General features: G+C 40.7%; 1 protein-coding gene across 3 annotated transcripts in view; it reads left to right on the plus strand.

Moving 5' to 3' along the window:
- cadm1b (cell adhesion molecule 1b) overlaps window positions 1-18,482 on the plus strand; it is a 162,996-nt gene that overhangs the window by 128,577 nt on the left and 15,937 nt on the right. For all 3 annotated transcript variants that reach the window (XM_037776006.1, XM_037776007.1, XM_037776004.1), the window contains 4 exons: window positions 2,151-2,288; window positions 8,994-9,152; window positions 11,532-11,628; window positions 11,897-12,069. In XM_037776006.1, the coding sequence (XP_037631934.1) occupies window positions 2,151-2,288; window positions 8,994-9,152; window positions 11,532-11,628; window positions 11,897-12,069 (567 nt within the window). The remainder of the gene's footprint in view (window positions 1-2,150; window positions 2,289-8,993; window positions 9,153-11,531; window positions 11,629-11,896; window positions 12,070-18,482) is intronic.

Genomic DNA, 18,482 nt, shown 5'->3' on the forward strand with positions numbered 1-18,482 from the left:
CACGATTTAAAGGACGACTTAAAGCTGTACTAGGCGAGATTGGAGCAAATATTATTAAAAAAAAGTTATTTTTATAAAACGGTCGCTATGTCCTGACAGTAGTACATGAAACAGGTAACCTGAAAAAAATCATGTGCCTCTGTGTCCTCCGTTGCTCCTAACGGCATCTGCAAGATTTCACAGACCGGAGGAAAACAAGCAGTCAGAGCTGATCTGGGATCTGCTGTCCAACAACCGTCTATGAGAGCCGGCTGTCAATCACTCGCGAACTCCGACCAAACGTTCAAACTAGTCTATTTGACCTCTAAATGGGACCATAATTTACTAAATGAACATCATGCTGTATTGAAGAAGACTTTAAATTAGCGATTGAGACCATAAACTCATGTTTACAATGTTTACTCTGGTAATAAATCAAGTGAGAAGTAGTCTCATTTTCTCATAGACTTCTATACAATCAGACTTCTTTTTGCAATCAGAGGAGTTACCCCCTGCTGGCTGTTAGAAAAAATGCAAGTTTAATGCACTTTTCAGAACCGGAGGTTGCCCACTGGTTTTGAGTGAAATGTCCTGACGACAATTGATTGCCATGAAATTTGGTGCAGATATTCATGTTCCCCCGTCAGGATGAATTGCAATCACTTTGGTGATCCCCTGACTTTTCATCTAGTGCAATAAGGTCAACAATTTTTTGTCCAATACTTTACTTTATGAACAAATACCTGCAAAACTAATGACATTCCCATCAATCTAAGCTGTACTTTGTGCATACTTACATGCTAAACTAAATCCAACTAAATGTTGAATTAGTAAATAATGGCAAATATAGTCATTTTATTACACTATGAATTGATCCAGGTATCATAAAAACATACTTGCCAACCCTCCCGATTTTCCCGGGAGACTCACGTTTTTCATTCATCCCTGTCTCGGTTTCCTCGTATTTCTCCCGACTGGCACTGTACAGTATGTAAGCCCTACTGTTTCCACCCAGACAGCAATACCAAAATGTCGTTTCCTAGCGGAAGAGAGCTTCTCACAACCATCACGGTTTGAGTTGCGCTCGCCGCTGGGTTCAGCGCAAATCACAGCGCGCAGTGCCCAAAGTTGAGCTTTGCTCGTCGCAGTGAAAAGCCGTCATGGCGTGGTGCAAGCCATTGGGAATAATGGGTTTCAGTGTGCAGTGGTGCCATTGTTATGTTGTATCTGAAAGGGCCTTCAGTGGGTGAGAGATGGAAGATAGAGAAATGGAGAGTACTAAGAGAAGAAATTCTCAAGCAGTGGCAAAAAATGAATGAAGGACTGAATGAAAACTGACGAAAATTAGTTAATGCCAGAGCTTCACACAAGTTGATGCCAAAGGGGCCAATTATTCTGTATTCTTTCCTGAGAATTAAAAGTAACTATAAAAGTATTTAAGATAAAAAATGCTGTCACGGTGTACTTATTATTTTGCTATTTTCATTCTTTAAAAATCACCAGAATGCAAGAAACAAAGATGTGATTTCCTCCCTACTTCTGAGGTCTCAACGTTGCCAAGTATGCATAAAAAATGACATTTCGATCCATGCATCTGATCGGTCACTCAGCAGAACAGTACCTATTCTCATAGAAACATGAAGTTGTTTTCCATCAAACTGGTAGTCAGATGCAAACATTGTACACGTTGTTACATGAGCCTGCGGTCCTTGTTTATGTCACATTTACAAGATTTGTTTTCAACAACTCTTGCTTCAACAACATCCAGCAGGTGCCAGCTGACAAGTCAGGGGAAAACGGACAGCCGTGCTAGAGCTAACAGAAGGGCCTCATGCCTACCCAATACATTCACTAATTATTGTAAATATGATACATGAGGTGTTCATCATTACTCTATCATCATTTCACACACAAGATGTCCATTTCTTAAAATTAGTCGTGAAACTTATTACTAAAGTAACTGTTAGTTAACGCTCATTATTTGGTTATCTATTAAGTGTTAACTAATGACACAAACTCATACTGATTTATGGTGAGAAACCGGAATTCACTTAAGTTACTTAAACATGTGTTTTAAACCCAGATTCTAAAGTGTTACAAAATTTTGTGTGTGTCTGTGTTTGTGTAAATGTTGTCGTTCCGGTGTGTTTCTGACCGTTGCCTTGGGTCAGTCCCGCCAGGCAACCCAATCATCGAGAGCCGCGAGGATGTGGTCAGCGAGGGGAACGAGACGGAGCTCACCTGCACCGCCATGGGCAGCAAGCCAGCCGCCTCCATCAGATGGATGAAAGGGGAGGAAGAACTGACAGGTCGGTAGAATAACAGCCTCCCTCAGTTTGCTTCACACGCTCCGGGCCTGTCCACTTCCCTACATGTCCCGCTCTCTGGAGGCGCTTCCTCCGTGAACAACATGTAGTTCTAATCTCAAACATTAATGTGCGTTGTACTGATTATGTAACTGGCATGTATAGGAAGAACCCACAGAAAATAATCTGGCATCTTTCTTTCTTTCTTTTCCCCCTGTCCATCCATACGCCTGGGCTGCTCGCTCAGCTACAGCACGTAATAATCAAACTATGCATTCACAATTGCAAGAGCTGCAATCCAGGCTCATGTTCTGACAAAACATCTGCCCTAAAGGCACTCATTTCCATTTCAGAGATGCCATGCTTAGATTTAAAATTGCTTGAATGTTTACTGTGAACATTTAGTCGACCGCTGATTGAATTCTATATTTTTTTAAGACAACCCTAAATCTTTTTTATTTACTATAAAGCTGCTAAAGATGGTTATGAACTCATATCTGCACATTTCATCTTCATCTTCAGTGCCTTCGGCCGGTTGTAGGCTGCAGCAGAGAGGGGTATATAATCTGGGCTGGTGAAAAATCCATATTACCTCTCAGTTATGATTAGGGGTCATCAATTATTCATTACGTACTTATTGTACCGCAATGGGGGATATTCATTTTAGTCATATTGTATTTACACAGAGTGGATATCTCTGGGCTTGTTGTCAAATTATATATGTATTAGAATGGAGAGGATTCATTTGGCTTGTTGAGAGATGAAATATTTAGACAAGAGCGAGTCTGAAGCTAAATGCCATCTGTGCCTCCAGTGTTCCCTACAGGAGTCGAAGTCAATTTCTGTTTATGAGTTGTCGAGTGTTGTGTAGGGGGAGGGACAGACAACAGGGTGGTTAGATCAGCGAAATGCCACTGACACGCTGAGCGGGGCTAATCCATAGTGGCAGTGGATACATAAAGAGAGCCAGAGAGTCACGTCCTCCTGTACCCCAGGAAACACAAATCACTTCTCATTACGGACGCGCTAAACAATTCATTAGCCTGAGCACGCATTGAGATTAAAAGGCACACATCTCACTGGTTTTATATAGAATCTCTGTGATCGTGTTTTGTCTTGTGCGGGCAAGACAGCCGTAATGGCAAGAAAGAGATCCGTCGGCTGATTTAAACACACTTTCAAATTGGCCGGATTGGTTTTGCAACCATTTATCATCCTGGCAGGTATAGGGACTGATGGGCTCTGGCCTCGGAGAGAGACTCCACACACAAGGTGGCAAAATGCTTGTTAGCATAAATGACAGCTGCAATATTATTTAAATGTAGTGGAGCCCGGTGCTCGGCTGCTACTGCAGCTCGAGTACAGGAGGAGATTCGTTAAAATTTGTATGAGATGTTATAAAACTGTACGCAGGAGATTTAATCAGAATTTTGAGAAGTTAGTAGACCTTGTATTTTTTCAAATTAAATTTGAAATATTGAGTTTTTACTTGATGGAAAACAGCTTAACATTTCATGATTTTTACACATGAAAAAAAATTGCAATTCAAATTCAGCTTTGAATGATTTTGGATCATGGAAACAATCCATATTCAGTGGAGAAAAAAAAGTGTATTTTGGGAATCTCTTAGCAGATCAAATAAAAGCTGTATTCCCTTTTCACACTCATTGTTTTGAATATGCATAGTTTTATTCTTGACCTTGGGGATATTTGCAAATACATATTCTAAACTTAAGGCTTACTTACTCACTTTTTCCGGAGCTTTTGTCGGTATCCCACACTCTTCCTCACATCTGAGCAAGTTCCTTTCAGTGAAGTGGCTCTTGGGATGTGGTTGAACGCTGCAGAAAAATGAAGCAGGTGAATGTTAATTTTAGAATATTTACTACTTTATAAGAGCTGCTTTTGAAACAAGTAAATACATCAGTGAAGTCAGTTTTTTAAAAGTAATATAATTGCTAATAAGGCACCCTTTATAAATGATTTATAAGCAGTAGTTTGTGGATTTATTAATAGTTAATAAATAATTTTACTAATGCTTTACAGGAAAAACTTTTAGGTTGCCAGGATGCGGAAAATCCTCCTCCAGCACGACACGCTTTCTCTTTAACTCATCAAACTTTTCCACAACCTGGCAACACCAAAATGGTTCTTATTAATGAATGGTTTACAATTGATGTGTAAATTATTATCGAATTATTAAATATATTATTATTAATAATAATATTGTTATTATTATTATTATTATTATTATTATTATTATTATTATTATTATTATTGTTATTATTATTATTATTATTATTATTATTATTATTATTTCATTTTATAATTTACATTATTTTATAATTTTTGTAACATTGTAATGGCGTGCTATCTGGGCCAGGTCTCCCTTGAAACAGAGAATTTAATCTCAAGGGATTCCTGGTTTAAAAAAATTAAATAAAGTTATTACAGTGTACAAACCCTCTATAAAAGTTGTTAGAAAGTGTTACCATATCATTCATATTTAACATGACACTCAAATTTGTTGTCCTGCACTGATGTAGTGAGTGGAGCGAGTTTAGCATCTATATTATTATCATAATGTGGAAGCCACTTTCAAACAGTTTGATCAGTTGCTGCTTCTCAGCGTGTTGGCAGGCAGAAGACTCAGGTTAGAAAGTGACTGAAAGAAAATGTCACCCTGAGAAGAGGCCACGCTTGATTGCGCTGGGACTGATCAGTGGTTGATGCTCACAAGAGCGTTTGATTTGACATCTCTGCTGCAACACTCAAATCTCCTCTGCATTCAGATTCGAGTCCTTCCACGACCTGATCCGCAGTTGTTTTCCTCATCAGGGCTCGAGTGACACTGATAATTGACAAGCGTTGGTCGGCCTGTACGACGATAATGGCTGTATGAGTCTGATCTTCAAAACATGACTCAGGACTTTCAAAAGTTTTTTGAAACTGTCTCTCATATTCAAATTGTTTCGTAAGAAGAATCATCACCGAAAATAATTGATACTAGAAGTCAAATTAAGGACTCATTTTGTTTTTGCATGACAGCGCTGCCTGAGATGAGTGCAAGCAAAACTATTTTCCTGACCTTGAAGTGTGTGTTTTGCTTGTCCCTTTGGTATTTTGCTTCGTACAGAAGTCAAATGAGAGGCACAACATCTTGGGACTGTACTACCTTGTCATGCAGACAAACTAGTACAAGGCAAGGTGCTGCTATTTTGGTATATAATGTCTCTGAGTTTGCATGGAAGCAGCTGTGTTTTTTTTGCACAAAATCACGAGTGATGGTAGCGTTGTCCATCGAGGGGACCGCAGTCAGGACATGTCACATGAAACATAACTCAACACAAACATACAGTAAATGAAACTCTGTACCTCTTCTGTCCTCACTCTCTGCAGCGAGCCAAATACACTTCCAATTAAGGTTGAAGATTGACCTTGTAGTTTTTCTTCTGGAAACTGTGAAGACAGTACAGTGACAACAAATTCAATGATAGCGAATACAAATCAGAAAGTAATTAGATTCCATGAACAAGGGATAGACCAAAGGTATTGTAAAAATGAATTAAAGAAACTGGATTCACAAAAGTATAGACTAGCTGTCAAATTATTTATAGTGTGCCTCATGTCAGGAAGAAACAAAGTATCTCAAGTGAAAGATTAACATTAAGTTCTTATAAGAAGTGCAACACAGTAATGAATCCAGTAAACATACACACAAAGTCGAAAAGAGAAAAAGTAAACACAAATTTGACCTTGATGTAACAATATCAGTAAAGTTGCAAAAGAATCCTAATAATAATAATACTAATAATACATTTTATTTAATGGCGCTTTTCATGGCACTCAGTGTCTTCATATATCACACAAGATCAGCAACTCTGATCTTTACTTTATTGGCAACTCTGTCACTAAAGGCCAGTCTATACTTCTGCGTTGAATCTACGGCGTAGCCTGACGTGTACCTCCCCAGAAATGTAACTACCGTACACATAGACCACAACAACTGTGATTGGTCCGCTTGCTAGCATCGCATTTCCTCCTACGCATTTCCGGCTGCTCCTTCTTCTCCATGCACCTGGACCAAATCGAGGCATAGCGGGCACATTGTGCGTACACAGATGCGGCATAAATGGTTGCAGACAACGAATCAAATCGTCAAATATACCTGCATACGAAAATATTTGAAATACATTCTCTAGTCTATGTCTCTCAGTGGCCGGGCAAGCACAGAAAATCGCCTCCAAAGTCGCCTCTCTTTTCTGCGTTCCAGTAATTTCAGTAAAAGTAACTGTTTTTAATTTTAATTGTAGGGTGACGCAGCCTACAGCATATAGCCTACGCCGTAGAGCCTACGTACAGCATAGAACCTACACTGTAGAGCCTAAGTACAGCATAGAGCCTATGCCGTAGATCCTACGTACAGCATAGAACCTACGTCGTAGTGCCTACGTACAGCACTGAGCCTACGTGCAGCATTGAGCCTACGTGAAGCGTAGAGCCTAAGCAGTAGAGTCTATGTACAGCATAGAGCCTACGCAGTAGAGCCTACGTACAGCATAGAGCCTATGCCGTAGAGCCTACGTACAGCATAGAGCCTACGTACAGCATAGAGCCTATGCCGTAGAGCCTACGTAGAGCGTAGATCCTACGTACAGCATAGAACCTACGTCGTAGTGCCTACGTACAGCACTGAGCCTACGTGCAGCATTGAGCCTACGTGCAGCATAGAGCCTACGCAGTAGAGCCTACGTACAGCATAGAGCCTATGCTGTAGAGCCTATGTACAGCGTAGCGCCTACGTACAACGTAGAGCCTGGGTACAGTGTAGATCCTACGTACAGCGTAGAGAATATGCCGTAGAGTCTATGTATAGCGTAGTGCCTACGTACAGCGTAGTGCCTACGTACAGCATAGAGCCTACATACAGCGCTGAGCCTACGTACAGTGCAGAGCCTACACCGTAGAGCCTATGTACAGCATTGAGCCTACACCGTAGAGCCTATGTACAACTATAAATCAGTGTTAATGGTTTATGTATCATGTCATCATTCTACAGATTTCTGTTGTCCGAATGAATGATTCTGAGCAAAACTGTGATCAAAAACTGACAAAATTAATTTCCGTTAGATTTTGCCTATCATGATTATACAAATACTGTAGATTTTGGAAAATATCCATATTAGTATATTGTGATAATGATTTCAACATTTCGTCCAACTCTACCACGTTTGCTCTGTGCCATCTTTTCCTGAGCCATTTCAGTAATGCAGCAGTGTGATTGGTATGAGACAATTATTGTGACTCTTTGAGAGGATAATGACTCATCATCATCACACCCCTCCAATTTATACTCCACTTCACCCAACTCTTTGGCGCAGGTGCGCTTGGAAACGCCCTCATTGACCTTACAAATGTGACCTGGTGCTGCGCGTCAAGTCTCTGTGATTGCACGGTGACAATAGAGCTCTTAATAGGAAATGTGTGTCGTTATTTGGCGGGGAACAAAACGGCATTGTTCTTCTATGAGCGTTACCGCTGATCACCGCTGATCACCGCACTCCACTTTAACTAAAGATGGTCGGGATTAACTCATTTGCTGTGTGTCACGTTAATGCTTGCAGAGCTTTTTAGAGTGAAGTGAAATAACTTACATGTAGGCTATAATTAACTGCTTATGGGAGGAAATAAATGTATAACATTGGATATGTACAGCATTTTAGACCTACAGTACATTATATGTTCTGTTATGTCTTTACTCATTTGGGGTTTTTAATTGTTCATTGTCTGCCAGACAGAACTTTTTACCAGCTGATTAATTCTGCAGCAAAAAAGCGAGATAATCACAGTTATTTTTACTGCGTTCCCATCTCGCTGTCACACTTTTTTTTATTCCTGCTGTTATTATCATTGTGTTACTTGCTCTTCTCCAACGGTCAGTGTGCTTTTCAAACAGCCTGTTGTCTTGCCGCAGTTGGCAGAGTGGTCAAATTTAACGCCCTCACGCGCATTGACCAGTTATCTATGCTGGTACTTCAAATTTTATGTAGGCAGGTCTTGGGTGAGAGAGTGTGTGTTACGCGGGGTTAATATCCATCAAGAGGCCACATATGTGTGTATTGGTGATCATCAACTGTGGAACAACAGTGTTTTGCCCTCCCTGAGTCCGGCCGGGCTCCCCAGTGACAAGGCTGAAATGGAAGTGTGCTGCAGGTCAGAGTGGGGCTGTAATTATTTCCTCACTTCATTAAGTGCGAGTAAACCATCACACTCAGCACTGCAGCTAATGCGATGCCCCTGTGGCATTGTAATGCTCTCTAAATGAATGCCCCTCTGACAGCCTAGGGCCTAGTGGGCAGCAGATTACTGCAGGGTTAGCCCCAACAATGCTCAACCCTCAAGCTGCAGAGGCATTCATTATCAGGCTTATATGACCCGGCCACTCCTCACTGCTCTCGTCAGAAATGAAGGCCCCGGGCCCCCGTCTCAATCCTCTAAAGTATCGTCCCGGGCGCCGCATCACTGAATCATAAATTGAATGTAAATGCCATTTGAAAGCACTCCACTTTGACAGGTACTGTGCTCTTAATAGCTATAACTGTTTGGTTATTATGGTCACTGCGGGTCGGTGCAGCTGCAGGATTTGAGATTTGTTTTTGAGCTTTAACTTCCCCCCCACCTTTTGTCGTGCTTGTGGTGTTTTTCTAGGTGAGACAACAGTTGAGGAGACGTATGACAGGATGTTTACTGTCACCAGCCGAGTAAGATTTTCTGTCACCAAAGAGGATGATGGAGTGCCAGTGGACTGCGTCATTGACCACCCAGCTGTAAAGGACCTCCTGGCTCAAAGACACTTGGAAGTGCAATGTGAGTGACCTAAAACTGCAGTAGCTACTTTTTCAAGCCTTGAACAAAACCAAGGCCCCATAGACAGTGCTAGAGACTTTCTCTCTCTGGCTTGGGCTATTGGGGGCTTAATTACTTTCTGGTGGGGCTCTGGCATTTGTTGGTATCACATGCCCACGACAAACACTTCCGATAATTTATAAGGGTACCACCCACTAACAATAACAGTTTTTTTTAAAGGTGCTATCGATGACACTGATAATTTTCAGCCACTAGATTTCCCTCCGCGTTTCATTGCATTTACTTAACAACAAGTCGTTGCCAGACACTTACCATCAATCTCAGCCATTTATCCATTTTTTTCCACACTAACTGACCACCCAGAGATATCACGTGATACCACAGTTTTACTATTGGCTCACAAGCCTTGTTAGAAGTTGAACTAAACATCAGATATCTTCCAATATATCTTCAAGATATCATTCATTTTGGACCCGCCAAAATGTTTAAAATGATTAATTCACAATCATCATAACTTATTTTAGGAAAAGCAATACTTTTATTCGGCACCTTTCTTAAAGCTCTGTGGATGTTTTGGGTTTTTTTTTAATATTTGTCTACATATAAATGTTATCAATAAGACCTTGAAGTTAAAAAATAATAATATTCAGAAATGCAGTCAATTTTGGGAAACTTGGAAAACTGACTAAAAAAATTACAAGCAGAATAACTAAAAAACTAAACAGCTAACAAGCAAGGAACACAGACAGGGTCTTTGACAGTCACTAACACATTCATGCCGCTTGGAGAGAGTCGAAATATTTGGCTTAACGAACTTTTCAACTCAGAGGAGACACATTCAAGTTAGTTTCGAGCAGAAAAGGCGTTTTTATGCATATTATATGTGCATTGTTTGAAAAATCACCGGTTTTAAATGAATGTGCCAGCAAGAATCTATGTGATTATGTGTACATTGCAAAAAAAAAATAATTTCATATTTCTCTTTTAGTCTGTGGGCTAATATCGCTTGTCTCTGAGTCCGACCAAAAGTAAACATGGAAAGTACTAGTAGTAGTAGGGATCTACTTCCGCTCTACAGCGGAGGTGGCAAGTGCAAAGTTAGCATCAATGCATTTTGTCACACTGGCCTTTATGAATTGAAAGGTATCAATAGCCGTGTTTCCATCCACACATTTTTATTCGCATTAGAAAAGCCGTATGGAAACAGACAAATCCAATATAACTTCTTCAAATACAAAACGTTTTTAAGTTCGCTTGAGGTGTTTTTTGCCTTTGTTGAAAAAGAGTTGATGCGCTAAATGGATTATGTAAAAGCCTTTGCCGAATAAATTCTGACGTAGCGAACATTTAACTCACAAGACTGATCAGCTGTTTCTACTGTCAGTGTCTTCTCGGATATTCCCATAACGTGCGAATGCTTGTCTTCGTCTACGGTCAGTATGAACCATGGCCAATACTAGCTGACATGAAAGAACAATTACAACTCTCTCCATTTCTCTATTGTAGATGGGTTAGATATGCATCCATTGTTAGATGACCAAGCCGACTTGTTTAGTCTCCTGTTCCAACCTCTACTTCTTCTACTCTGTTTACTGGCAGATTACAGCCATGCGTTTATTTGCTCCAAACCAGTTGATGGGAACGCACCTAATTCAATTTCTTTTTTTGTGACATTTCAAAAGTTTGCTTAAAATCGCTAGACATATTGAATGGAAACACGGTGCGTGTATTGAATCCAACATCATGTGTGCAAGCAGCATTAGACCAGGTGCAGTTAGACTCCCAGTGTATCCTCTGATTATGAGATCATAGATGTACTGGATGTTTTTCACTGCCCATCTGTTATCTACGGATCATGCAGTCCTGGCATTCTAGTCTACTGATGCCTCAGCCCATGCGATACAGTCACCACAAGGGATAAAAAAAAATTAAAAAAACCTTGTGCTCAGGTGTCCAATGATGTTCAGGTGTTCTTTAAATGGTGCATTGATTGAAGAGGTAATACAGGCTGCCTTACACTGTTAGACATCAAAGAAAGGTCAAGGTAGCCTTTTGTTGTCTGTGTAGAATATTCATTTTTTTCAGGTAGACTACTGTTTTGTCTGACCTTTCAAGGAAGAGAAAAGCTTGACTGAAACCGCTTGACATTTTGGTAATCTTTGGCTAGCATTGATAAGAAGAAGAAGAAAAAAAATTTAGCTGTAAGGTACTGTAGGACTTGTCTACTACTGAGCACATACTAGGATAATCATTTCATCCTCCTCTACGTTTCTTTTTGGCTGTTAACTTTAGCTTTGGTTGTAGACAAGGCAGGGAAAAGCCAGTTTTGTTATAACGTATGGCTCTGGAGTATTGTATATACTTGTCTTTCCTTTTCAGATAAACCAGAAGTGAAGATTGTGGTGACATATCCTGACGGTTTAACCAGAGAGGGTGACAATCTAGATTTGACGTGTATCGCAGAAGGAAAACCACAGTAAGTATTCACGCAGAATGGACGCACTTCAAAATAAATTTCTGTTAAGTTTCCTACTTTCTGCCAGTCCGAGCACCCCCTTTAACCTTCACATTCATCGTACCATTTAAATGCTACCAGTTGTTTGCATGCTGTATAGAGCAGCACATCATTAGACGGGGCCTGCCGATGGCCCTCCTCAGACAATCTCAGAGTTGACCTTTATTTCAGATTTCTAGCGTGGATAGACAGCGCCTGAGTGATGTGTGTGGTATTTGTGCTCTCTCAGTCCCGATCAGATCAACTGGCTGAGAGTAGACGAGGACGTGCCGCCTCACGCCGTGGTCACCGGCTCTGATCTGTACATCGAGAACCTCAATAAGTCCTACAACGGCACCTATCGCTGCATTGCGTCCAATGCTGTGGGAGAGGCCTATGATGACTACATCCTCTATGTATATGGTAGGTATTAAGCTTCATTGCACTCGATGTGTAAATGCCACCATCACTCTGTTACGCCACGATTCAGCATGTATTACTGATATAGGAAGGTTTATAGACTTAACTCTCTGCAGTAGCTTTGGCAGTCGGGGGATTGTATTGGAACCATAAGGATTTAGTACAGCGTTTGTGCAACAAGCAGAGTCACATTTCAAACTAATAATGGATGCTAGCCATTATTGAGAGGAACAGGCTGCAGTTGACAAATTCACAGAGCTCTGAATTTATGTTGAAGATTTGAGCTGCCGCTGCACTATTAATGCATGATGAGAACCATACAGAAAGTAATGGATAAAGTGGCTGTTGACTTTGGACCATAGACTGTATAAATAGATGAATGATGTGTCTGCACTTCCTGTCAATGTACAAAAGTGAAGCCAAAATATCCCAGATACAGCAGCTGCTATCTTGAAATTTAGTCTGCGCAGTAGTGATCGGGGGGCTAGAGCCGCGGAATCTAGAGGGTCCCGTCCACACACCCAACCGAGCCAATCACGAGCCAAACACGGCCACAGCTTGTTAGCGTGAGCCACCTAGCTGCTACGTTAGCATCACGGTAGCTGTTTGGCTAGAAAGACACAACAACTAACCACTAATCTACCACTACTTTTAAGATCAAATCATTCTATTACACAGAGTCGTGACGGCTATGGAAAATTAAAGTTACATCTCCTCTCTCGTACAATTCCCGAGGCTCCGGCTGCACGACTACTTCAGTCAGAGCAGCTGTCAATCACAGCTGTCAATCATGATGTCTCACCCCCTTTTTTATTGCATCAAATAACTGATTGAAACCAAACTTATACAAAAAATCAACACTTGAACACACATCGGCATGATAAGAACTACCTAAACTCAGAGAAATAATCTTGAGGTAAAATGTATTTGACGTGTGCTTTGACTTTTTATTTTGGCCCGTGTCCCATCTGCTAACATGGAGGGGGCAGGATTTATGACCTATACTGCAGCCAGCCACCAGGGGGCGATTAAGATGTTTTGGCTTCACTTTCTGGGAGTTGTCATGTCGGCATGTTAGGAACACAGGAAGTGAGATTTTATATAAAAAATGATTCAGGTGGAAATTGTTGAACAAAACAGCCTATATTGTTACATGGTCATCGAGCAAACCCAGAAGAGGCCCCAAAAAAACAGACTAAACAGGTGGTCAGCTGATTTTGTTACGTTTGTGACAGAGGTAGGATAGCTGTTTCCCCTTGTTTCCAGTCTTTATCATAAGCTAGGCTAAATGCCTGCTGGTTGCAGCATTATATTTACTGTACAGACACAAGAGTGGTGTCAATCTTCTCATCTAACTCTTGGCAAGAAAGCCCAAAATCTCCAACTACTCCTTAACAAAACAAAAAACATGACTATTAGGTCTCATATCAGAAATTGAACTTCATATTTCTACCATGAAGATGGGCTTTGGTTCTGTTGACTTATATTGAAGTGGGTGTAATTTCAATGTGTTCTGCAGCCAACCAGTAAAGGGCAATAAATAAAAGGGACCATCTCTCCCAGGACTTGACTCTGAATGCAGTTTATTCCCCTCACTTTGAACCTCAAATGCAGCGACCAGTATGAATCTCTCCTCACTCCTCATTCCTCACTCACTTCTTCATTTTACCTCTACACGACACACTAATAGATTTTTTATCCTCATTTGTTTTCAACACATCACCATCTTCAATACAACAATTAATAGAACACGAAATAAAACCAAACATACAAAATGAGGGAGTGATTTTACTTGGCTGCAATCACACATAATCTGAAAAATGTGAAACTTACTTGTAAACAACTCAACTGTTTAAAGGTGCACCAGACATCTTAGCACATGAATCCCCAAGGGAGAACAGCAGGAGGTATCTGTTTGAAGTTTTGAAATCATTTAGAAAAATATTGTGACGTTAAGTCAGTGAAGTATTCACTCTTCCTCGGACCTTAATTTCCTATTTTTGGTGGCTGGCAGGGGTGATGAGGACGAGGGGGAAATAAATTTGCAGCAGATGCAGCCATTGTTGGTGAGTTTAGCATTCTCTCCTTGGAGCGCTTGCTCCCTGCTGTTCAGAAGAGCATTTTGTATTTCGCTCCCAAGTTTCAATTTGTTACTGCCTGTGTGCCAAGAAAACTGCCTGCCAGTGACCGTACCCGAAACCAGGAAGGGTGAATCTGCTGTATACACTCAAGTACAACAAAATCATTTCTGTTAAAATGGATGTGTTTTTACTTAGAACTCATGCAGGTTGAAATGTTTATATCCAGGAGTCTTTTGAATCACGGCAAATCCACCGTGCACAAACGGAGGCTCAGAACTTAAATCCCCTCCTCTCGAAAATGTAACCTAATGTTACTCCACTTGGATATTTGAGCTTCACTGTGCATGTTTGTGCAGAGTTTGACACTAGAAGGCTGTTTTCACATTCATCTGCTGAGTTTTAGATGTGTACTGTATGTATATGCAAGCATGACTTTGTGACAACTCGGGGAGTTTTTCCTGGCCACAGCGCGCTTGGTGGATCCTGTTGGGTCTCTAAACTATGGTGTACGGTCATTGACCTGCTCTATATATAAAGCGTCTTGAGATAACTTCTGTTGTGATTTGACGCTATACAAAAATAAATTGAATTGAATTGAATTAAATTGACATTGCAACTAGTTTGGAAGCCAATCATGGTCCAGTATGGAACTTAAACAAGATGTAATGTGATGAAACTTGAAGCCTCCAGGGCACATATTTTACAATGAGAATGGATTTTGCAGTGAATTAGTAAACATCTTGATGTCATCTTTGTGTCAAATTATTGATTTCTTAAGAAGTAGCTGTGTAATAAGCGGGATAATGTACAGCTAGCGAGTCATTGTTGTGAAATAAACCCCTTCCGGGCGAATGATCGGCTTGCTGTACATTATCCCTTAGCCTACCGTTAAATATTAATATAATTCTTTATATTTATATGTTGTGCTTGTTCCCCAATCTGTGGGGATTGATTTAGCTGGCAAATAGCTGATTGTTCTGAGTTCATTATCTGGTCCCATGCCCACAATTAAAGCTGCAGTTGGTAACTTTGAGCAAATATGATTAAAAAAAAGTTATTTTTATAAAACTGTCACTATATCCTGACAGTGGTGCGTGAGACACATAATCTAAAAAAAAAAAAAAATCATGTTCCTCTGTATCCTCCTAGTGCTCCTAATGTATGGTCACCATATTTTCAAACCCCCAAATCGGGACCCTTGTACCGCACATTCATGCATGTGTATGTTAATGCACATGCTGATAAGCATGCACCATAGGTGTTTTTATCAGGATGACTTTGGCGCATTTGAGCATCTAGTGGGAGCAGAAAGAAGGCATTATTATAGGCGGGTGCATTAGACGCTGTGACAATCATGACTAATCACATTCACTCCTTTCACCTCCTTTAATCACTGAGCTATCCCCCGTCATGACGCTCTGACAGGTTGGGAGTCCTGTAGAGAGTTTTCATCAGAGGAAACTTATTGTATAGTCTGGAACTATGGAAATTATTTTTCAACTTTAGTTTTGAACCCAAACAATTTCTATCACATCGTGTTGCTCGCCACAGGCTATTATAATGATAATGTGGAGCTCAGACGACATTTTGGCCAGGATGGAGACACCGGGTGAAAGACTGACAGGAACGGATGGTCCTGAGGGAGTTATTATATACAGGATAGCCAGACAAACCGGGACGTCTTGTCACCGTATCCTAATGGCATTTGCAGGCTTCCACCGTGCCCAAATCTAAACAACCAATCAGAGCCAAGCAGTCTCTGGGCAACTAACAATCAATGCTCGCAAAACTCGTGAAACTTGTGAACTCCGATCAAACTGTCAAACTAGGCAGCAATGAGAAATTTGTGGGTTTGTGACCCGGCTGCCATGTTGAAAACAGTCAAACCAAAACAAAGCACCACCGGCCGGAGCAAACTATCTCATTTTACAGCTAAACAGTACACTACTAGACGTGTCTGAAAACATTTGAGGTGAGATATAGGCATTACAGTAACAGAATCTTGATTCATATTTGATCAGTGCTGCCTAGTTTTTAAAGTTTTGGTTGGAGTTCGTGAGTTTCACCAGCACAGGTTTTCATAGATTATCTATCTCATGCACTACTGTGAGGATATAGTGACAGGTTTATAAAAGTAACGTTTTTATTTGCTCTAAGTTATCGACTTTAGCTTAAGCTTTTTATTGCCAATAGTTTCAGCAAGTTGTGAGGAGTCCTACTGCAATGACAACAGCTAAATGTTATTTAAATGAACCTGTCTGATCTGTCTGCATACCTAACATTGTCACATTAGAAAGAGATATAACAGCCCTGTCTTTGTTTGAAGCATCCAAACACTGGTGGGTTATTCTGTGGTGCGAAAGCATGCCATTACTGTATATCTGAATAACCACATTGATGCAGATCGTTAGATTTGGCCACTGAAACCAACACTCCTGTTTCAGTCTAACATGTGCCCAAAGCAGCAGGATGGAGTGGAGGTGCAGAGTGTTATGCTAAAAGCAAAGCTGTTGCTGAAAATGGGCTCATTGTGGATACTGTGAGAGAGCCGATTGCAGGTTTCAGAATGGTGATATTGTTTTGATTATTACTCAGGTTGTGTTGACAGCCATGAACTGTGTGTCAAAAAAACAGCAATGTAACATTGTTTTGTGTGTGTGTGTGTGTGTGGCTGGCAAATGTTTATTGCAGTTACTGAAAAATGTGCATTTGTGGAAATGAATGCATTTGTAATGGCTTTAACGTCGACGCCATCTCGCCAATTGTAGGGCAAGCGGTGAATGGGATTTTAATGGAGGGACAAGCTCTTGGGCAGATCGGAGGCGTCTAAAAAGCTGTCAGAGTCAGGAGAAATTAGAGAAGGAAAATAGGGAGTGCTGTGGGTGCAGGACTAATGCAGCTATTTATTTTACTTTGTAAGAGTAACCTAGGACTGAATTTCCACACCTGGAAACTTTAAAAACTTGCCTCTTGAATGGTTTAGTGGATAGGTGTTGTGTTGTTGATGTTTTCAATTTGCAGGAAGAATAACCGTATGAATGTCTTATACACTGCAGGACCTCACTCATCCAAATCTCTCAGGTACAAAGCATTCAGAGTCCAGTTTCAGAAAAAGTGACACGCAGTTAATGGAACATATTATACGGATTTTCACACCGTCGTATGTCTGATGTTTATGTGTTTATTCCACCATGCTGACATGCGGGACTTTGTCACCGTGACATAGGTTTCCTGTGACTCTCACAGCTCTGCCGCCCCATGGTTATTCATCATCGTGCTCTGCCAGGCAGATGATGGCATCTGCTTGTTCCCAATGGGCCCATAATGATCGCTCCCAAACAAAAGGACAGCATATGCCGGCAAATAGCTCACTTCAGGCAGACTTATTCGAGCCATCACGACTAAATTCCTAATCGTTGCGTAAAGATTCCTTTGAAACGGAGATTTACCGTGCTTCTATCCTCAGTATTTTTTTTGTAATGAATGTTATGTTATTCTCAAACGCAAAATATAATATTCTAATAGTTTTCACCAAAGCGCCTGGAGGCATTTAAGAGCTGAATGAATGATGTGGGTCTGCTGCTTCATGTATCATTTGCTTCACGCTGCACCCCTAAAACTTGCACTGAATGAATGAAAAGCAATGGGAGGCAAATGGTCCAGAATTAAAAAAACAACCATCCTTTCTACCTACAGTATATTTGCTATCAGCGATTGTGCCTTTGGCTATGACGCCTTCAATTAGTAACTTCCTATCCACATATTTTACCAATTTCCATTAAACACCGTTTCTCTGGTGTGCAAGCGTTGGAGGCGCGATGACTCCAGCTCACTATAATGAGACACAGGAGATTGGTAAAAGGTGCTCATAACCGCGTATAATTATGTCTGCGACTCCCACTCCTCTTTTTCTGGAGGATTTAATGCCAGACAAAATCATGTTGTGGTCCATGTGAGGGTTTGTTGCCCCAGACTAATCATGCTTGCTACAGTGGTTTAATTAGTGTGTTTCTGCAGCATAGATTGGTTTTAGCATTGAAGCTATTTGTGTTTGACTTCTCAGCAGCGACGCACGACTTCAAACTGTCCACCACAACTATCCCACCCACTAACTTCACATTTTTCTAACAAATTTCCTGGTCTTTTCTAGCATTTTGTTTGGTAATCTGTGTGTGTTCTTGCTCCTGTTAAAGCTTCAGTAGGCAGAAAGTTGTTGGCATCATTGGGCAAAAATTCCATAATAACCTTTATTAGAATTTCCTAGTGACAAGATGTTTCTGAAAACATTTGAGGCGAGAAATAGGCATTACAGTAACAGAATATTGATTCATATTT

Source organism: Sebastes umbrosus, chromosome 7, assembly GCF_015220745.1.
Source record: "Sebastes umbrosus isolate fSebUmb1 chromosome 7, fSebUmb1.pri, whole genome shotgun sequence".
NCBI classification, from domain to species: Eukaryota; Metazoa; Chordata; class Actinopteri; order Perciformes; family Sebastidae; genus Sebastes; species Sebastes umbrosus.